This window comes from Rhodamnia argentea, chromosome 3, assembly GCF_020921035.1.
Source record: "Rhodamnia argentea isolate NSW1041297 chromosome 3, ASM2092103v1, whole genome shotgun sequence".
In the NCBI taxonomy this organism is placed as follows: domain Eukaryota; kingdom Viridiplantae; phylum Streptophyta; class Magnoliopsida; order Myrtales; family Myrtaceae; genus Rhodamnia; species Rhodamnia argentea.
Window position 1 is genome coordinate 17,706,687 of NC_063152.1, and position 19,396 is coordinate 17,726,082.

The 19,396-nt window shown below is 37.0% G+C and overlaps 1 protein-coding gene and 1 long non-coding RNA gene across 2 annotated transcripts; both read left to right on the forward strand.

The window, feature by feature from the left end:
* Window positions 1-211: 211 nt before the first annotated feature.
* Window positions 212-3,824, forward strand: LOC115754386 (LOB domain-containing protein 4). Its single transcript, XM_030693389.2, has 2 exons — window positions 212-660; window positions 3,129-3,824. Exons 1-2 carry the CDS (start codon window positions 475-477, stop codon window positions 3,459-3,461), a joined length of 519 nt encoding a protein of 172 aa, XP_030549249.1. The 5' UTR covers window positions 212-474; the 3' UTR covers window positions 3,462-3,824.
* Window positions 3,825-14,411: 10,587 nt separating this feature from the next.
* Window positions 14,412-19,173, forward strand: LOC115754387. Its single transcript, XR_007197784.1, has 3 exons — window positions 14,412-14,545; window positions 14,909-15,054; window positions 19,160-19,173. It is a non-coding gene; the product is annotated as an uncharacterized LOC115754387 (long non-coding RNA).
* The last annotated feature ends 223 nt before the right edge of the window (window positions 19,174-19,396 follow it).

The window sequence follows — 19,396 nt, forward strand, 5'->3', positions numbered from 1 at the left end:
GAAAAGAATTAAAAAGAGGAAAAATAAAACTAAAACAAAAAAGCAAAAAGACAGAAAATCCGAAGTGTGGGACAAAACACCAACAAAAGAGATGGGGAAAAGTCATAATATCGCCAAAGGAAAATTGTCAAAAAAGGTGTCACGGCAGTGTCCAATGTCACCTTCGACACAAAAAATTCTTCCCCGCTGCTGCCACTCATCTTTTGGTCTTTCTTATTACCTGAGAAGGTGGTGCGTGGGGCACTCCCTCAGGCGATCCTTCCTCTATAAATGTACATAGGAAGCCCACCTCTCGCCTTCACCACTCCCCTCTTTTCTTTCTGCTTCCTTCACTTCATATTTTACTCCTTTGACTGAAGCCTAAAAGGCAAAAACATATCAACCCCATTCACACACAGAGAGAGACAGAAACAAGCAAGCAAGCAAAGCTCGGCGCTCGCTTCAAGCCGGAGAAGGAGGAGAAGGAGGAGAGGGATGAAGGAGAGCTGCGGCGGGGGACGGAAGCAGGGGACGCCGTCGCCGTGTGCAGCGTGCAAGCTGCTGCGGAGGAGGTGCGCAGAGGACTGCGTGTTCGCCCCCTACTTCCCAGCCGACGAGCCCCACAAGTTCGCCAACGTCCACAAGGTCTTCGGCGCCAGCAATGTCAACAAGATGTTGCAGGTTCACACCCCTACTTTTTCTCCTTTTGAAGCAAATTTTGTTGCCCCCCTACTCCACTCGAACTCTCTAACTTCACCAAGTTTATATAATGTGATAGGGTTATGTACCTCATCTTCTCATCTGTGGATCATGTGTTACTTGAGATAAATTTATCACGGTTGTACCAGTTTTGAGTTTTTTGTGGTTAAAAAATTAATTCGGAGGTAAATTTGTCACAACTATACCAATTTAGGATTTTCGTGGTATTAAACCTAGATTTATTTAAGCAGATGGTTCTCCTGAAGTGTGGACCTATAAGTATAGTTCTTGCTTCTTGCATTGCTTTTCATGAGGATTAGTTACATACATTAGGTCTGTTCAATAACTTTTTTCTCCTTATGGTCCACTTTTCTCCTTATATTTTATGGTGGTAAAACGTGGTTAATGGAGAAAAAACCAATGGTCGTATACCAAATAATTTTGCTTTTGTGTATAATTCTTCCAAGGTCTATAAATGTCTCCCTTGTGTAAAAAGATTCAGACATGAGAGGGATTGATTTGAGTCTTACAACTTGAGAGATTAAATCTGTACCTACGGAAAAATAATAGCTAGTAAGGACATATAGTAGGCTCACTAAAGTCCTCAAGCTAGGTGGATAGGATAACGGGTCTCCACAAACACAACAGATGACATATATAGGGTCAACTTGAACTTTAGTCTAAATATAATGTTAGTTACTAAGAAAAGTGACCACAATTAAGGGCTTGAATATACGAACTATTAGAATGTCCCATCTAAAAGTTTAAGCCATTACGTGAAAGAAGACTATACATATAAGACAAAATATAAACCCTTATATAAATGATTTCAAATAAATTCATACCACCACCAACGTGCAAAATGGACTGAGAATAATATGTGTAATTGATGAACTTGGAGTCTTACATGTGAAAATCAGGCTATGATACTATTTCAGCATGTCCAATCTGAAAATTCAAGCCGGTTGAAGAAGGCTACGTGCATATGATGCAAAATATGAACCTCATAAATAAGCAATAAGAGCCACTTTATGTACCATCTTATTTACAGAGTGTGACTTGTTCAAACATATGTATGAAAGAATTGCCATAATACTTCACAAGTAATACAAGTTGTCTGAATTTTCTTATTAAAATGTCTCTAAACATTACTCAACTAGTAAACTTAGAGAAATTCTATGTAATAATAGCTAGCTTCCGTACCAAGGTCCACATAAACACATTTGATGCCACTCGCATCAACCTTTTTCAACAAAAATCTTTAGATATAATCATCTCGCTTGCGTCATTTTGCTAAAGGATTCAAAGTCATCTCTCTCTCGAGGTACAACTTTAATCTCATTTCTTTTCCCCCTATTCGATTTTTTTTTTTTGGGAAATCATAAAATTTATAATTAAAAATAGCTCGACAATGTTAGAATACTTAAATATCAAATCGCACTATCTAACAGTTTAAACTTTATAGTCTAGCTAGAAATAGTCCCAACAGACTTTGTATGGTATCGGAGAAAAAGGTCCTCTGCTTAAATCTTTCTAAACCCCTTATTGCCTCCCTTATTAAAATTTTTCATGAGTCCAGCTTATCTATGAGGATGAGTACTTTTAATTATTTAAATCAGGCATTCATCTAACAACTTAAGTTTTTGAAAGAGTTCAAAGTGATCTTACAAAATCTGATGGGCAGCAATTCTATTCTTAGACAACTCTTATTTACCGAAGATGCGATAAAATACCGGCATACTAATTAAAAGGAAAAAAAGGAAAGAAAACCCATTTTTATTGCGTTGGGATAGCTTTTTTCGAAAACGCCTAAAGCTGTGCACACTCATGACAAAGCAGGTACATTAAAAGAAGTTTCATGACTATATGTCTTCATCTTTGATGTCCATTCATTGTTAACCCTGACCTTTTTTGACAGTTTGTTGCAGAGGACACACACTCTTTGAGACAAAAGCACAAAGAGGACGTAGAAAAAGAGTCTGGCCATACAAACCAGTGAAAAAATTAAGATTTGGTTTCTAGATTCTACACTTTTTTCTACGTCCAATTTAACAATTTTTATTGGATCACGTGAAGTTGTGTCCCACCAAAAACAATAGTTTATTTCCGCAAGAAAATTGGACATTCCACTTCTAGATTTTTCCTTTGGGGTCCCATTTGATTTATGAATATAAAAAATCAGAGAGAGTAACTTTTAAGTAGCCACTTACACGTGGTGTGGGCCAGACGTGTATGGAAAAAAAAAATTAGTCACGAGTTCAATTTATTATCCTTACTTTCGTAACTTAAGAGAATTACAATAAATAAGAACATTTAATAAGTGTGAGGACAGATAATTCAAATTATGTAGTCACAGAATTGATTCAAATTAATTTAAGCACTTTTAGAGCATCTTCATGCATCACCAAGTACATATTGTCATTAACACACTTGTGCGAGAAACTTCCCAGGAGCTACCAGAGCACCAGCGAGGAGATGCCGTGAGCAGCATGGTCTACGAAGCCAACGCCCGAGTGCGGGACCCGGTCTATGGCTGCGTCGGGGCCATATCATCCCTCCAGCAACAGATCGACATGCTTCAGAGCCAGCTCGCCCAAGCCAAGGCCGAGGTGGTGCACCTCCGAGTCTGGCAGAGCGCAACCCTGTCTAACCATGGCCCGGGCCCCGCCAGCCCAAGCAACAGCGGGTCGCCCTCCTCTCGACTCATGGCCTCCCAAGGCAAAGCCATTTTTGACATGGACATGATGGTGGACCAACCTGGCTTGGGAGATTCAATCTGGTGAAGCTGACCTTGACCTTTTTCTAAATCACCATATACCGAGAACACTTTGGAGCCTATGATCCTAAACCAGCTTTTTTTCTTCTTCCTTTTTTCCCCTCATTTGAAGAAAATATTGTATTTCGATTCGATGTAAATCCCACATGAGTCGTAGAAAGGCGGCGCCGCCACAGAGGATGATGGCCGAGCAGCGGCGGTAGGAGGAAGGGGGTGAAGGCCATTCACCCACAGTTTTTAATTTCTAAAAGGGTCTCTAATTACTATTGACCTCAATGTAGATATAGTTTTTTTTTTTTTTTACTTTACCAATGTGAGTAATACTATATAATTATAGTGGATTGTGCACTTATGAAACAAAGTGTGTCGCATATGGATTCACCTTGTCATGGACTTTTTGGATTTTTAATGTTGGCGAGTGGCAAGAACACGTTACTAGGTGGCGTGTTACTTAGTCCATTCTCGTTTATTGGGTATTCTTGATTCTCATCAAAAGTTTCAATATTTTTATTGTTGTGAGAGTACATATCACAGGGTCACTTTTGTGAGACAAAAGAAAGGAAAATACCGCCACTTTTCTCAAGGATGGAGTCACTTTCACACTACTTTTTAGGTTCCATTAGTTTCGTAAAAATTAAATAATTTTAAAAAAATCGAAAAATGATTGATTATATATTTTGAAATAATTAGTCAATAAAATTTTTTATTGTAGATAACAATTTATTTATTAACTTTTTTATAGATGATGAAAATACTTTTCATTTTATTTATTTGTGTATATGATACAAACGATCATTTTTAGGAAAATATTTTTCAATCATTCATTTTTGCGAAACCTACGGAGTCTTATTAAAACAAGACCCTTTTTTTAAGTGATCAAACTAGCCTTCAATTTTGGTTAAGCGTCCATGAATATTTATAACACCTTTTTAAGAAAATTAATAATCCATGAATTGTTACAATTCTCTGTCTTAATTTACTTCAAATTATTCTTTTTTGCTTTCCTTCTGCACTTAACAATAAAAGAATAATTTACTTCGTCCTTTATAGGGACAAAAACAAAATCTATCTAACTTATTTAGCTAGAAACTAGTTAAATAGAATTGGGATAAGTTTACTCGAAGTCCTAAAACTTATTATCAAAGTGCAATTGAGGTTTAAAACTTTCAAAAAGTGCAGTCAAGTTGTCACGAAAGTGCAATTGAGTCCTAAAACTTTCAAAAAAAGCAATCAAGTCCTAAAACTTGTCAAGTTAATGCAATCAAGTCATTCCATTAACTGCATCAACTCGACAAACAAAGATGTTAGCAAGTTTTAGGACTTGATTGCACCAATTCAACAAATTTTATGAATTGATTGCACCAACTTGACAAGTCTTTAGGACTTGATTACACTTTTAAAAAGTTTTAGGACTCAATTGCACTTTGGTAATAAGTTTTAGGACTTGATTGTATTTTTTGAAATTTTTAGGACTCAAATGCTTTTTCATAATAAGTTTTAGGATTTTCAGTGTTCTTATCCCAATAAAAATTATTAACAAGTTGGGTAATATGTGGAACATGCATCTCCTCAATGTCTTTTGGTTACAATGACATATCCAGCGCTTTTTTTAAAGTAAAAAAAAGTTTCTTATAGGCAAAACTCCTCCTCTCTCCGCTCATAATCCGTTGACGATCATGTTCACGAGAAGCACGTACCTTAACACCAATAGACAAATATTAATATTAAATTAATTAATTAAGGACAAAATTTAATTTACTAAATTAAACTGGAAATATAAGATAGATATACGAATCTACCGAACCAAATTTTAGTATAATAAAAAGTATATTACTACATTACCTGAAAAATTATTCTTAATTTACTTGATTTAATAATATGATACCATTACTTATGAAAACATTAAAATGGTAAACTAGCATAACTCATTCATCTTTCTTTGTTTTCTATTTCTTGATCCAATTAAAATAAGCTCAAAATGAAATTAAAATGATGAAAAATCGAAATGTATATAGCAGATTTAAATTATATAAGTGTTGTTTTCATGTATTTATTATCTGCTCTTGAATTAGAGTTACTTTTACCATATATTCTTTTGTGTCAAATTTAAAGAATGAAACTTTGGGACCAAAAGACTCTTCTATTTAAAACCATATTTCTTATTCTTCGCCAATAAATTGGTAACAGCTAATAGCACCTTTGAAAATTTTGTGGATGATGAAACTACAAATTCAACTGTAACCGCATTTCATTACTATGACACCTCTTGCATTGATAAGAGCTGTCAGCACCTTTAAATATCTGTTTTGTTTACGTCTAATATAACAATAATGGTACTGTTTCGATCTAAGAAATAGACTAATTTATTTAGTGTAATCAAGAAAATATTTTTTTTTTCGTTATTTCTAACTAGTAAATATGAATTTAACTAAATAACTTACGAGTGACGTGCATGACCTGTAACCAACCAATCCATGTATGGTTGGAGGATTTTTCTATAATTAGGAATAGAGGATAACACAACCCTTTTGTAATAAATCACAATAAGCTTAGCATTAGTTATGATCTCAATTAAATTTCCTCGTGACAGATTGCATTACTAGAATTAGATCCCAATTACATGCGTTAATCTGATAAGAATGCCACTTATGACCCCTATACGTTCAAATAAAGATGATAAATCTCGGCACAACACAAGACCACGACTTGAACATGATTGAAAATCACTAAGAGAAATTAGGACACCGAAAGACTCAAAAGTGTCGCGAGTTGAGATATGTTTATTCCTTTTGGGTGGTATTATCTCCACTCTAATTTTGGTTAAGGCGCTTCTTTTTTAGTGAAATGGCCGAAATACTCCCTTTCCCTCATCAATTTGTTGTTTTTTTTATCAAGCTAACCAAAAACCTATCCTTATTTCTACCATCTTGCTTATTAGTAAGTCAACACAAATGCTTCATTATATTCGACAAGATATCATCTTATCATGCATCGTGCTATCACTTCGCCTGTGAAAGTATTTTTAATCACAAAAGCAACATAAGATATTAAAATTTCCTACATACGATGGCTTATAAGCACACAATTATTTGCCTATTTTTATCAAATATTTTGAAATTATATTTCAAAGTTGAAGAGTAAAATTCGATCTAATTATCTAGCCGACCTTGATCAACAATGAAAAAGAAAAATTGATCAAAATATTGAAAAGGGCTAATTTGTTGGAAACGTAGTTAAATGTTAAATATGTTTGTGTCTAGATCATTATCGAAAATATTAACAAAACATAATCACAAAAAGGAAAAAAAAAAAAAAAGGAACTTCTTGTTGTTCTATTCCTAATACGAAGAAAGTAATTAATATTGCTTAGAGAATTAATTCATAGCAAGTGGATCAAACTTTAAAATATGCTTAAAACGTTCCTCTAAAATAATTTGATGTTAGCTTGAAAGTGAGGAATGTGTACAAAGATTCTAAACCCCCATCTTGCAATTTCCATTAAAATGTGAAAAGCTCAAAAGAAAGTATAAAATAAATAATGTTTAGCTTTAAAAATTTACAAATTTATTCTGAAAAACACCTACAAGGTCAAGATTGGCTAGATAAATATATTGAATTTTAATTTCTGACTTTGAAATAAAGTTTCGGTCAAATTATTTGATAAAAAATAACCAATTAATTTTGTGTTGATAAGCCTTATAGCCATTATAAATAGAAATTTATAATAATCTATGTAGCTTATATGATTACAAATTTGAGATCATATATTGAAACTAACAACCTTCTAGAGGCACAGTGATAGTATAATGCAAGATAAAATGATATCTTGTTAGGTATAATGAAGCATTTGTATTGTGAAACTGACAAGAGAAATGCTAGAAATAAAGACATTTTGTCAATTAGTCTAATAGAAAAAGAAATAATTAATTGAAGAGAGAGAGAGGGTATTTTGGTCATTCAACTGAAAAATGATGTATCTTAGCCAAAATGGGGGTGGAAATAACCTCACCCTTCCTTTTTCTATTAAAAAAAAAAAGGTTACCACGTATATACAAATGATATAAAAGAATAGGGAGAATTACCAAAAAATCTTAAATCTATTGTAATTATGTTAGTTCGGTCATAATTTTTATTTTCAATTAAGTCATAAACTTTTTATAATATTGTCAATTCAAACAATTTGACCGGTTGGCACTGACATGATAAATTTTTAATAATATTTTTTTATTTTTTAATAATGTTTTCTATCTTTTTTCTTCTCATTTTTTTCGGTTAGGGTTGGCGACCTACCCCAGCCACTAGGTGAGCACTTGCAACCCTTGCCCATCAGTGGCAAGGGCGAGGGTTCATGGCCCACGCCCAACCGTGAACAAGGGCTCACCTAGTCGTTGCGAACCCTCATCGGCCGCGGTGAGGGTCGCGAGCCCTTGGCCAATGGGCGGCAAGGGCTAGCGGGCCCTTGGCCAAGGGCTGGCAGAGGTCACCAACGACAGCCTCCACTAGCTGAACAAAAAAAAAAAGACAAAAAATTATTAAAAAATTATTTAAAAACTTGAAAAATATTATAGTGTTAAAATATCATTGAAATTTTATCTAAGCATCGGCTGGCCCAATTGATCGAATTGGCAAAATTACAATAAATTTAAGATTTTTTTGGTAATTTTCCCGAACGACACTTACGTAGAATCCCGCCGTGTGTTTTCAAACGTCCCATTTCAGAGCGCACAAAAAGGAAAACAAGAAAAAGGTGCAAAACGAGGAGCTCAATTACCTACTTTTGAAAATTAGCTTCGAAATCCCGACCAAAAAAAAAAAAAAATTAGCTTCGAAATTCTTCAATCCAAACGCATCCAAACTTTCCCTTTCTAGTATTTTGTTGGACAAACGTACTCCTATTTTCAAATATATTGACTACGCAAATCTGACTAGCTGTAATTGTGGGTGGTTAGGCAGCGAGAACTCTCTCTCTTCAACCCTTGTTAAGAAAATTCTGAAAACTTTTATTAGGCAATTTTAAACGAAATTAAAAATTAATTTGAGAATTTGCAACTCAAAAACTTAAGTTAAGACGGAGAGCAACTACATATTTATAAGGCACATTATAATCACGCATTTAAGCGATGCTAAATTGTACTTAATACTCTTCCTCGTGTGTAAGACAATCCGTTATGCGTACACAACTTGGCTCAATTATTGTGAAATGGGCATGCTCTTATTTATATGAGCATTTGTGAAGCCAGCACGAGCAATGAGTTCGAGAGGAGAGGCAAGTGTCAAGATATTAATTCTCAATCTGTGCTTTGATATCATATCTGAAAGTCCAATCTAATACTTTGAAAGAACTAACTCTAACACAATATCAGAAATATCAACTCAATATCATAAGTTATTAGGTGGAGGGACATTATACCAAATATTTAAGGGATCTGGAATATGCTTATAATTAAAAAGTCTACATGATATGTAAGCCGTCTTTCTTGCATAGCAAAAGAAAAATAGTACATAAAGGATCTTAAATTCCGTTATACTCCTTGAAAATTGGTCAAATCTCACTTTGCCTCCCAAAAAATAATTAAAAAATAACAAAATTTGGAGTCACCTTCGTCCACTTTTTCAGCAGTTTCCGACGTTTTTCCAATCCCCCGAATTTCATCAACTTCTCGCGTCAAGGTTGACAAAAAAAAAAAATCCCAAAATCTGCATAGATAAAACTGAATCAGGCATTTTTAGGAGGAAAAAAAAGTTATAAGGCTATAAAATTATTTAAAAATTATTAGGGTGCGTTTGTTTTGCGGAAAATGAGCGATTTGAAAAATATTTTCCGAAAATTGATTTCTTATATCATTTACAAAAATTAGTCAATGAAAATATTTTCATCATCGGTAACAATCTATATATAACTATTTTTGTGGGTGACGAAAAAAATTATTCATTTATTTTTATAAGCGATATAACCGATTATTTTTGGAAAATATTTTTCAAAATACTAATTTTTCGCGAAACGAACGTACCTAGTCTCACTCGTTTAAGTTGTTAAAAAAAAGAATTTATGATACATCTGAAACACATTTTTCAACACAAGTTTTGCATAATTCAGACATAGGATTTATAGACATAACCACATCAGACAGAAAAGAAGGGAACGAAAGCATGTGAGCTAGGAAGACTGCTTTCGAGGAAAAAAGCTACAAATTCAAACTTTGATAACCCAAAGCAAAACATCGTGCAACAACCTAATGTTGTGTTCATATTTAAGGATGTAAAATGCATATCTCCTTTCATTCTTCTAAACTATATATGATATGGAGCCAAGTATTCCAGCGGCGGGCCTTCTTTAGTTGCAATGTCCGTCTTGTCAAAGATCCTTCAACATAAATTTGGATCGGGTCAATCTCCACCATTGATTATGTGAGATCCACATGCAGGGTTGACAAGATCAGTAATGAAGATGGATCTAGTCTAGTGGATCTAGGTCCATGCAAAAAAATTTCAGTCGGCAAATCAACTTCGCACCGAAAGCGCCATGATGGGAGCTAACTGCATCTAACAAACCTCAATCAGCTTCATAGTAACCCTAGATTTGGCATCTTTTTTAGACTTCCATCATCTGGATGTTTGTCTGGGAAAAAGGAATAGTCATTCTTGGAGCTTTTCCCCCCCAATTTGGACTAAATGACTGCACTAACTTGACAATTTTCGTCAACTAGGAATCATGGCCTCACATGAACCGGCGTTGAGAAATTCTCTCATGTTGTCCCCAAAGGTTGACTTCTGAACATTACTTTATGTCACAGTCCAGATTTTTTTTTCCTTCCTAATTCGTAGGCCGTCTATTAACCATGTTGCATGTTATGCTTACTGTTGGTATTCTTCCACAACACGTGGTACTACCCGATCAATCAGACTTTCTCGACGTGCCTATTCTCACTTGATTAATATATAGAACTATAGAAGTGAGGCAATTGATATCATTGGTGCGTTATTATACTCTCGTGACTTATGGCTCAACTTGCCTCGAGAGGTGTATGATAGAGCACTCTGTAGTCTATGGTGTTTGCTTTTTGACCAGTTAACTACTGAACCTAGGCATTGTTCAAATCATTTGAAAAAAAATACTTAGTAGACTGTGTCCCAAATAGTTTGGGAGTGACCATTCGACATATTCTAATAAGTACCCGGCATCACCCCGTCTCTAATGGAGCTGATAAAACCCGTGATTCCGTGATTTTGGTAGAAATTGATGACCGAATGTGTCGGTTCACACATAGGGAGGTGGAAATTCTTCGAAATTCTATAGTTCGTCCTTGTGTCGTAAGTTTTATACAATGGATCTTGATCTCCGCTTCTAATTAGATTACTTTTGATGGTCTTTTCTTCTTTCATTTCAGAAAGGATCAAATGTCTTGCACAACACTAATATTCAGCAAATTTTTTGTTTGAAATTAGACTTAAGACGAATATTTTGAGATGGGATAACATGAGTTAGGATCCTCTCGAAGTATAAACTGGCATCCCATGGGCCGAAAGTAGAGATGATTAATGAGCAGGATCGAGCTCATAAATCAGGCTAAAGCGTTGCCCAAGCTTTGCCCAAAACAAATTTTTTTTTAATGTATAACATGCTGGGCTTGGCCGGGCCTCTGTAACTAAACGTTTTGTTTATAGGTGCCGTTTGGACCACTGTGGCTCGAGCGGGCCTATAAGCTGCCATGTCCACGATCAGATCTAGCCGTAGATAGATGTGGAACATCAATAATATCCGTCCGTCTGTTGCCATCTCTGTTGCACTACCAAAAAAAAAGTGTAATTCGTCTTGTCGAAAGCAGCAAAACAAGAAAACCTAAGATGGAATCCAATAAGTTGGGTGTGATTGTATAGGATTCATTAACACTATTACGTCTTGCAATATCATTGCTCGTTCAAACTACCAGTTAAAATAACTCCTCGAGACTAATTACATAGTTGAGGCGATACAGATTATAAAGATTGAAGGGGCAAGAGAATTGCTTGAGAATCTTGAATGGATTTCTCATGGTGTCTTTGTCATCTTTTTGACTTTTTGAGTGGCGCGCTTCGCTTCACCCCATGTTTTCCCCCCCGCTTCAGCCCATTGGTGATTATACCGATCAAGTACATCCCGCTCAACTATTGCTCTGGGCAATTTTATTGACAAGTCGGTGCGATTTTAGAGAATTACGATTTGACATTTCCCGCATTCCGCGTGCTGAGCCGAGAAATGATTGATGTGATATGCCAAACAGAATCTGTATTATCAAATTTGATGATATTGATTTGAGACTCACGTAAGACCAATGAATTTCAAAAATTTAGATTCGGTTCAGTGTATACACCTCACTCATATAACAATTTCTCGTGCTAATTCGGTTATACTTTTGTTTTTCTTTAAAAAAAAAAAACCTAGAATGGCACTTATGCATCAGCTACATGATTACAAGAGATTTTATTACAAATAAAAAATTGTAGGAAGGGCGTCCAACAGTTACCTCCCCGACCTCATTCGCTGGTGTTGCACGCCTATGATTGAGATGTTCCGGTTTAAGGTATAACTCTTGTTCATTTTGAGAGAGCTTGTCACCGTCGCATCATCTAATGCAAGTCGAGACAGAACCAGAGTGACCATACGTCTAGTTGACATATAGAAGCTATGCCATAGGCGGACCACGATTGTCTAATATCAAGGAGCGATGAGGGAATTTATCTTTTTAATCAAGGGAGGTCCAAACCAAGATTGGAATAAAATCTTAATGTAACTCGTCCAACCACATTGATTGTATAGAGATTACAGGAGCAAGGACCACCTCTAACGACCTTCAAATTGACAAATGTAGAAAAAGAGAGAATCAATACTTTGCGATGGGATCTGATAGTCAAATTTGACAAACAACAACTCATGACAATTCTTTTTATTTTTACAAATCTCCGATTCAAAAATAAATAAATATAAATCCATCATTGCATTGCCTAATATCAAATCATCAATTCCACTACACAACATCTAGATGAAAAATCAATAGCTCAACATGAATTGACAAGTCTTTGTAAATTTTGGATTAGATTAACCTAATATTAATACCTATGCGTTTTTAATGTTGGGTTGATTGCGTTTTTTTTTTGTTAATCACTGATCCGTGGGCTTTTTTGGGCCCATTTTTTGTGGGCTTTCCCCATTAGCACTGATAGCACAAATTTGATAATGCTGCCCTAGTACCCAGTTAGGTGAATATTCCGAAGATATGGATGCTAGACAAATCGTTCTTTTAAAAAATTTAAATTGTTAGGATACGGAGTGATAACAGTCCTACAACGGCTTAAGTACACAATAAGTGCCAAAACTTGTGTATGGCACTCACTTTAGAGCCAAAACTTTCAAAATGATTACTTAAGTGCCCATTTTTTTTAAAAACGATCACTTAAATGTCAATTTTTTTGAAAAACATTCATTTCAGTGCCAACTCCGACAAGTCACGTTAGCTCAAATATTGATAAAAAAAAAAATAGGCCACATCGGATTTCCGAAAAGCCATGTCAGCTCAAATCGGAATTGACACTGAAGTGATCGTTTTAAAAAAAAAGTTGACACTTAAGTGATCATTTTGAAAATGTAGGAACTAAAGTGAGCATTGTACATAAGTTTTAGCATTTATAGTGTACTTTAGCCTTCCTACAACATATTAATTAATACTTCTCCTTTCGACCAAAAGAAAATCTACTTCTCCTCATGTGTAAGTATGCAAGCGGATTCTTATACGCATGAAACGGGATGTGTGAGTAACCAAAAGGATCATTGCAAATGTGGCAATTACGGGTGTTCAGTTGATCGACGCAAAGAGTAATACTTCGGCTAATGGGTAGCTGAGTATCATCCACAAAGGATGCCAATACCGAGTTTCGCTCAATACACAAGCTAAAGGATATGAAGTGTAATTTTCTGAAAGCAGTAAATGCAGATATACTATGGTAAATAAAGTGTAATTGTCTCTTAAAATGTGTACGCAGAAGGCTTAAGAAAGCATGTGATTCCCATACCAATGGAAGTTCTCCTTGGTTTCTGGTATTTTGAAACTCCTTGGAATGCCAATTGACTCAAATGACTTTTGCCGTCTAGCTGTGTTCTGTTGAGCCATTTGTGTTTCGGCCTCTGTTAGTGCTCAGCAATTCTACTTCCTATTTAATTGCGACATTCGGCACACGAAAGACGGTGCTCTCTTTTCCTTTAGTCTTTCTCCTATCTACTACTCAGTACATTTGTGTACATACACCGGAGGAGTCTTTCTTATTCCAATGAAGATGTTAGGATGTTAGGATTCCTTTAATAATAAACGGCAAAGTCATTTTAAAAGCAATTGGTTCATTCAAGAAGGGTTCTTGAAGTTGTGTGGAGATGTTAGGATGTTAGCGTTAGGATGTTAGGATTCCTTCAATAATGGCCGGGAAAGTCATTTTAAAAGCAATTGGTTCGTTCAAGAAGGGTTCTTGAAGTTGTGTGGTTGAAGGGAAAGGTTGTTGAAGAGTCTTTCTTCTTCCAATTCACTTCCTAGTAGGGGTGTCAAAACGGCCCGGGCGGACCCGACCCAGCTCGGCCCGATGCAACCCGACCCTCAAATTTAGAGGATTTTGGAGCCGGGCCTTAGAACTGTTCTAATAGGGGCCGGTATCATTTCGAATAAGCGCCGGTGTCATTAGATTTCAGCTGATAGCCCGAAAAAGCAAAGCCCACGAATCTCGATCGCTCACTACACCGCTCACGTTTTCAAAACCCTCGCCGGTGTCATTAGATTTCAGCTGATAGCCCGAAAAAGCAAAGCCCATGAATCTCGATCGCTCACTACACCGCTCACGTTTTCAAAACCCTCGTTCAACCGAGAGAGAGAGAGAGAGAGAGAGAGAGAGAGAGAGAGAGAGAGAGAGAGAGAGAGAGAGAACGAAATGGAGATCGGTCTGCGAGTGCGAGTGTGATGTCGACGATGAGATATCACTTACCTTTGATCGTCGTCTTCCTTTGACGACATTTCTTCTTCTTCACCGTCTTCGCCGGTGAAGATCTCGAGCAACAACTCTTGAAATCGCGAGGTATGCCAATACTTGCCAAACAATTTGTGGGGCTTGGTTTGAAGGGTTGGATTGGTAGCTTCGGTTGTGCTTGGTATCGGATGATTCATATGGGTCATTTTTTTTCAACTCGCCGACCTAGAGGCGTCACCAATCTCTGCCGTCTCCACTGCTAGCTCACCGATTCGCCGTCGAAATCAAGGCGAGTCCCCATTCCCCCTCTGTTTTCTTAAGCGATCGATCTTTGGTTCCTTCATTTAGAGTTCTGACTTTTAGAAAGTGGATGTTGCGCTGAGTTTAAGTAGCTTTGTGGATGTATTGAGATTGATGTTTCGTCCAAGCTAATCCTCATGGTTAAAATTTAAGTGGCCTTGTTTCATGCAGTGTTTCCAAAAACTCGAAATCAGCCAATTTGCTGCTTCAGTCAAACCCTTCTTTAGCGACTCCTCGAGAAGTTCAATCTGTTTGTCTTCATCTTCGGAGGGTTCCAATCCTTGTATTCTTAATGGATGAGGTAATTTCTATGAACGGTTTTAGGAAGGACTAAACAAGTTAAATTGGCAAGCCCAGTCAGAATACTCCAAATGCATAAACTTAGAATGACAACCACGAATTGCTGAAACTCTAAAGGAAACATATATTTCTTCCTAATTTTAGTAAACTACGAAGTCTCATAGATATGTTGCGTTCCCCGATTGGATATTTCTCCGAGAAAACAAAGTACCTTTTTGATATTCCTTTTAAGAGAGCAATAATCAACCAGAATGAGTCTAAGAATTGCTTAAATGTGTAGTACCGGAACAATTGCATAATCTTGCACAAGTGTTGCCTCCCGATAAAGTGAAGTGTTTGTGCATCTTTCTTCTTATAACAACAGTGGGTTCTTACATATAGATATTGTCATGTTGGCAGATTTCACTAGTGATATGAATCAGCCATTTGCATTAAACAAAGCAACTCATTTGTTTAACAATGATTGACATAGTTGCATAATCCTTTTCAAGTAGTAGTTTAACAACATTGCTTCACTAGTTGTTTGTGACTTGAGAGCTTTTAGTAATTAATGTTGAATGTTTAATTTGTTAGATGTCCGAAACCAGTGCTTCAAGTACCACGGACAAAAAGAGGAGATCTACTTTGTGGGAACACTTCAAACAAATTATTGATAATGTTTATATTGTGGGGCTAATATAGGTTGTTCTAGTGGTCAAGGCACCGGTTCGATGCATCGTCATTTATCAAGGTGTAAGGAATACCTTTATGCAAATGTCAATAAAAGGCAAAGAACTGCCTTGGGTCGATTTGGTGGGGTTGGTAGTTCATCTAAACCTTGGAAATATGACTAAGATGTTAGTCGAATGGACCTAGCAACCATGTTTATCATTGATGAGTGCCCTTTCAAGTTCGTAGAAAATGAGGGATTTCGGCTATTTGTGAATAGACTCCAGCCAAACTGTGTAATCCCTACGAGGAACAATTTAAGGCATGATTGTTACAAGTTGTACTTGGAAGAAAAAAGTAAATTGAAGAAATATTTCTCCGAGACATCTCCAAGAGTCTATCTTACGACCGACACATGGACGTCATGTCAAAATTTGAGTTATAAGTGTCTCACCGCTCATTTTATTGATGATAATTGGAAGTTGAACAAGAAAATATTAATATTTTGTCAAATCTCGAGTCATTCTGGCAAGATTATAGGAAAAGCGATTGAGAAATACTTGATTGATTGGGGGATTCAAAATGTATTTTCTATCACCGTGGACAATGCGAGCTCCAATGACTTAGGGATTCAACATTTAAAAAACAAACTTAGCTCTTGGAACTCTCTGGTGTTGAGAGGTGAGTTACTCCACGTGAGGTGTTGTGCCCATATACTGTGTTTGATTGTGAGAGATGAGTTGAAAAACATGAATGATTCCATCATTAGAATACGATCAATTATGCGTTATGTGAGGTCTTCTCCTGGGAGATTGAGACGATTTAAGGAGTATATTGAGCTTCAGAATATTGAGTCCAAGAGTCTTGTATGTTTGGATGTGGAGATTCATTGGAACTCAACATATCTAATGTTGGAAGCAGCTCTAAAGTTTCAAACCGCTTTTAGCTCATTGGCATTTTGAGATCACAAATTTGCTCAAGAGCTTTCCAAGGCAAAAGAGTTGCCTACTAGTGATGATTGGGAGTATACCCGTAACTTTCTTCCTTTCCCGAAGTTGTTCTATGATACAACTTTAAAAGTTTTGGGTTCTTCTTATGTCACTAGTAATGATATGGGGAAGAGTGTGTATGGGATCCATGGAATCATTGACAAGTATTGTCATAATGAGGACACGAGTTTGCAAGAAATGGCTAAGAGAATGAAGATCAAGTTCGATAAGTATTTTGACAATGTGAACAATATCAATCTCATCTTGTTCATTGCTTGCATACTTGACCCGCGGTATAAGTGGGGATATGTGAAGTGGATGATTAATGATGTATATGAAAGTAAGGATGCAAAAACTTTACGAGACAGAGTATTAACATCTTTGACGTCATTGTTCAAGCAATCTTGCACCGGTGTATGCCCCCAAAGCATCTCAAGGCAAAAGAGCACAAGGATGGTGAGCACATCAAAGTTTCCTATGGCTGATGCTGATTTTATGACCGCAAAGTATCTTAGCCAAACCGGACAAGAATATTTGGAAGAAAAATCTGAATTGGACTTGTATTTAGAGGAAAGATGTGAACGCTATAGCGCTACCTTTGATATCTTAAGTTGGTGGAAAGAAAATTCTTCGAGATATCCTATCCTCTCTTCTATTGCTTGAGATATGTTGGTCGTACCCATCTCGACCGTAGCATCAGAGGCCGCATTTAACACAGGAGGTCGTGTGCTTGATGTGTTTCGTAGTTCCTTCACCCCAAGCATGGTTGAGGCTCTTATATGTACTCAAGATTGGTTACGAAGTGGGCCAGTTTCTTATTCGATTGAGGAGGACTTAGAAGAACTCGAAAAATTTGAGTCGAGTAAAAAAAATATAGTTGTAGAATATTTATACCATTTTATATTTCAATGGATATCTTAGTTCTCATTTTCATCGTAAATTTGATGCAGAGTTGCCCACTACGACCACCGAGCTAAACTTGACATTGATACCTCTTGATAATTAATGTAGTTGGAAGTTTTTTTTTGGTAAAAGTAAGATATATATTGACTTTAACCAATGCGCAACTATACAAGAGCAAAGGGAGCCCGACACTACAAAAAGGGGGTCTTGCACTCATGATGACACTAGTCAGTGTCATTAGGAGTGCAAGAGTGTCGTGGATCCAAGAAAGGGACAAGGGTCCCTAAAGAAAAAGAGAAAGAGGCGGCCACAACATCTCGGTCAAAATACAACCAGAAGAGGGTTATAGGACGACCCTCAAATCAGCAAAAAATAGTCGGATCAATAGCCCAAGCGGCTTGCATTCTTCTGTTCCGAGGCGTGTCCTCAACGTGCTTGAAAGTGAGCGCTTTATCCTTCACAACCTTCTCAAGATGCATCTTAATGGCAGGTAGATAGAGAGTTTGGTTGCGAAACAAGATTTGGTTTCTAACCTTCCAAATAATGTGGCAAAGTGCTCCAAAGGAGAATCGGGCTATCTGTTGGTGGAAGCTGCGGCCACCTATATGCTGCATGGCCCAGTGCAAATTATCTTGCCAAGGCATATTATACCACGCAAGGTTGCACTTGGCCGCCCAAAATGAAGCAAGAATGGCTGTGTGGTGGCAGGCAAAGTATAAATGGTCCACTTATCCCTGTCTGGTTCGCATCGACAAAAGGCACATGCTACATCCGAGATCCGGTTGTAAGTAAGCAGTACCACTTGAGTAGGTAGTCGGTTCCGCATGGCCAGCCATAGATGGAATGAATGCCTAGGGGCAAGTGAACGATTCCAAATGAAAGCATGCCAATGTACTTGTTGTCCTCTCGGCCTCATGATGCTCCAGGCGGAAGCTATGGAGAACTCACCCGACGAGTGACCAAGCCAAGTAAGGCGATCGGAGCGGCTCCGGTCAAGGGGTGGGATCCGCTCGGGCCATGCCCGAATGGTGTCCACAACTGTTGTAATTTTGAAAAACTGAGGTATACGCTGTTGTAGTTCTAAAAACTATCGCATGTAATTGTTGTTGAATGTTAAATTTGTTTTATCCTACTCCTTATTGAATATTCTCTCTTTTGGATTGTAAGAGGCTAGCTCCTTCTGTATTCACTACCCGTAATCCTTTGGATTCATTTCTTGAAAGAGACCGATAATAAGTTTGCTAAAATTCCTAAGAGACTTTGCCAATATGTTATGTTGTTGTTTAAGTCCTTTTAAACTCTCTTAGATCAAGTAATCTTATTGGTAAATCATCGATATGCGACATTTGGCAACTAAACTTTTGTGAGTGTACTAATTACCAAAGACAAACATTAAGTGTGTTGTTTCTTCCGTTTTAGATATTGTTTGCAGGATGCAATTAGTTACTTCATTGCAAAGGCATATCACTAGTTGTTCGAGAAGTTCCTTCGGATTGTTGTATAGTTTGCAGCTACTTAGCCATGGGGTTGCTCTGTGAGGATTGGCGGTGGGTCCGCTAGATTTCCAAGCTTCAAGACTAAGACCAATCTTTCTGGGTTCGGTGCCGTGAAGCCGGAAAATGCAAGCTTCGGTGGAGCAAGATACGAAAAGGGCGATGGCTCTTTTGGTGATGAAAAGAGGAAAGCCTACACAAGTCCAAATCCTTTACACAACAAATGATCTTTGGAGGCGGAGTTCTGCCTTCTATGCTGCATCAACCTATGAATTGAAGCCGTCTCCTCCTTGAAAAATTTGATTTTTGTTCTTCTCGATATATTT

What these genes read in the sequence shown, in the direction of transcription:
- LOC115754386 (XM_030693389.2), top strand. Translation starts at nt 475, where the DNA reads ATGAAGGAGAGCTGCGGCGGGGGACGGAAGCAGGGGACGCCGTCGCCG. An exon ending in ATGTCAACAAGATGTTGCAG is followed by an intron (nt 661 to 3,128) that starts GTTCACACCCCT and finishes GAAACTTCCCAG; the next exon opens with GAGCTACCAGAGCACCAGCG.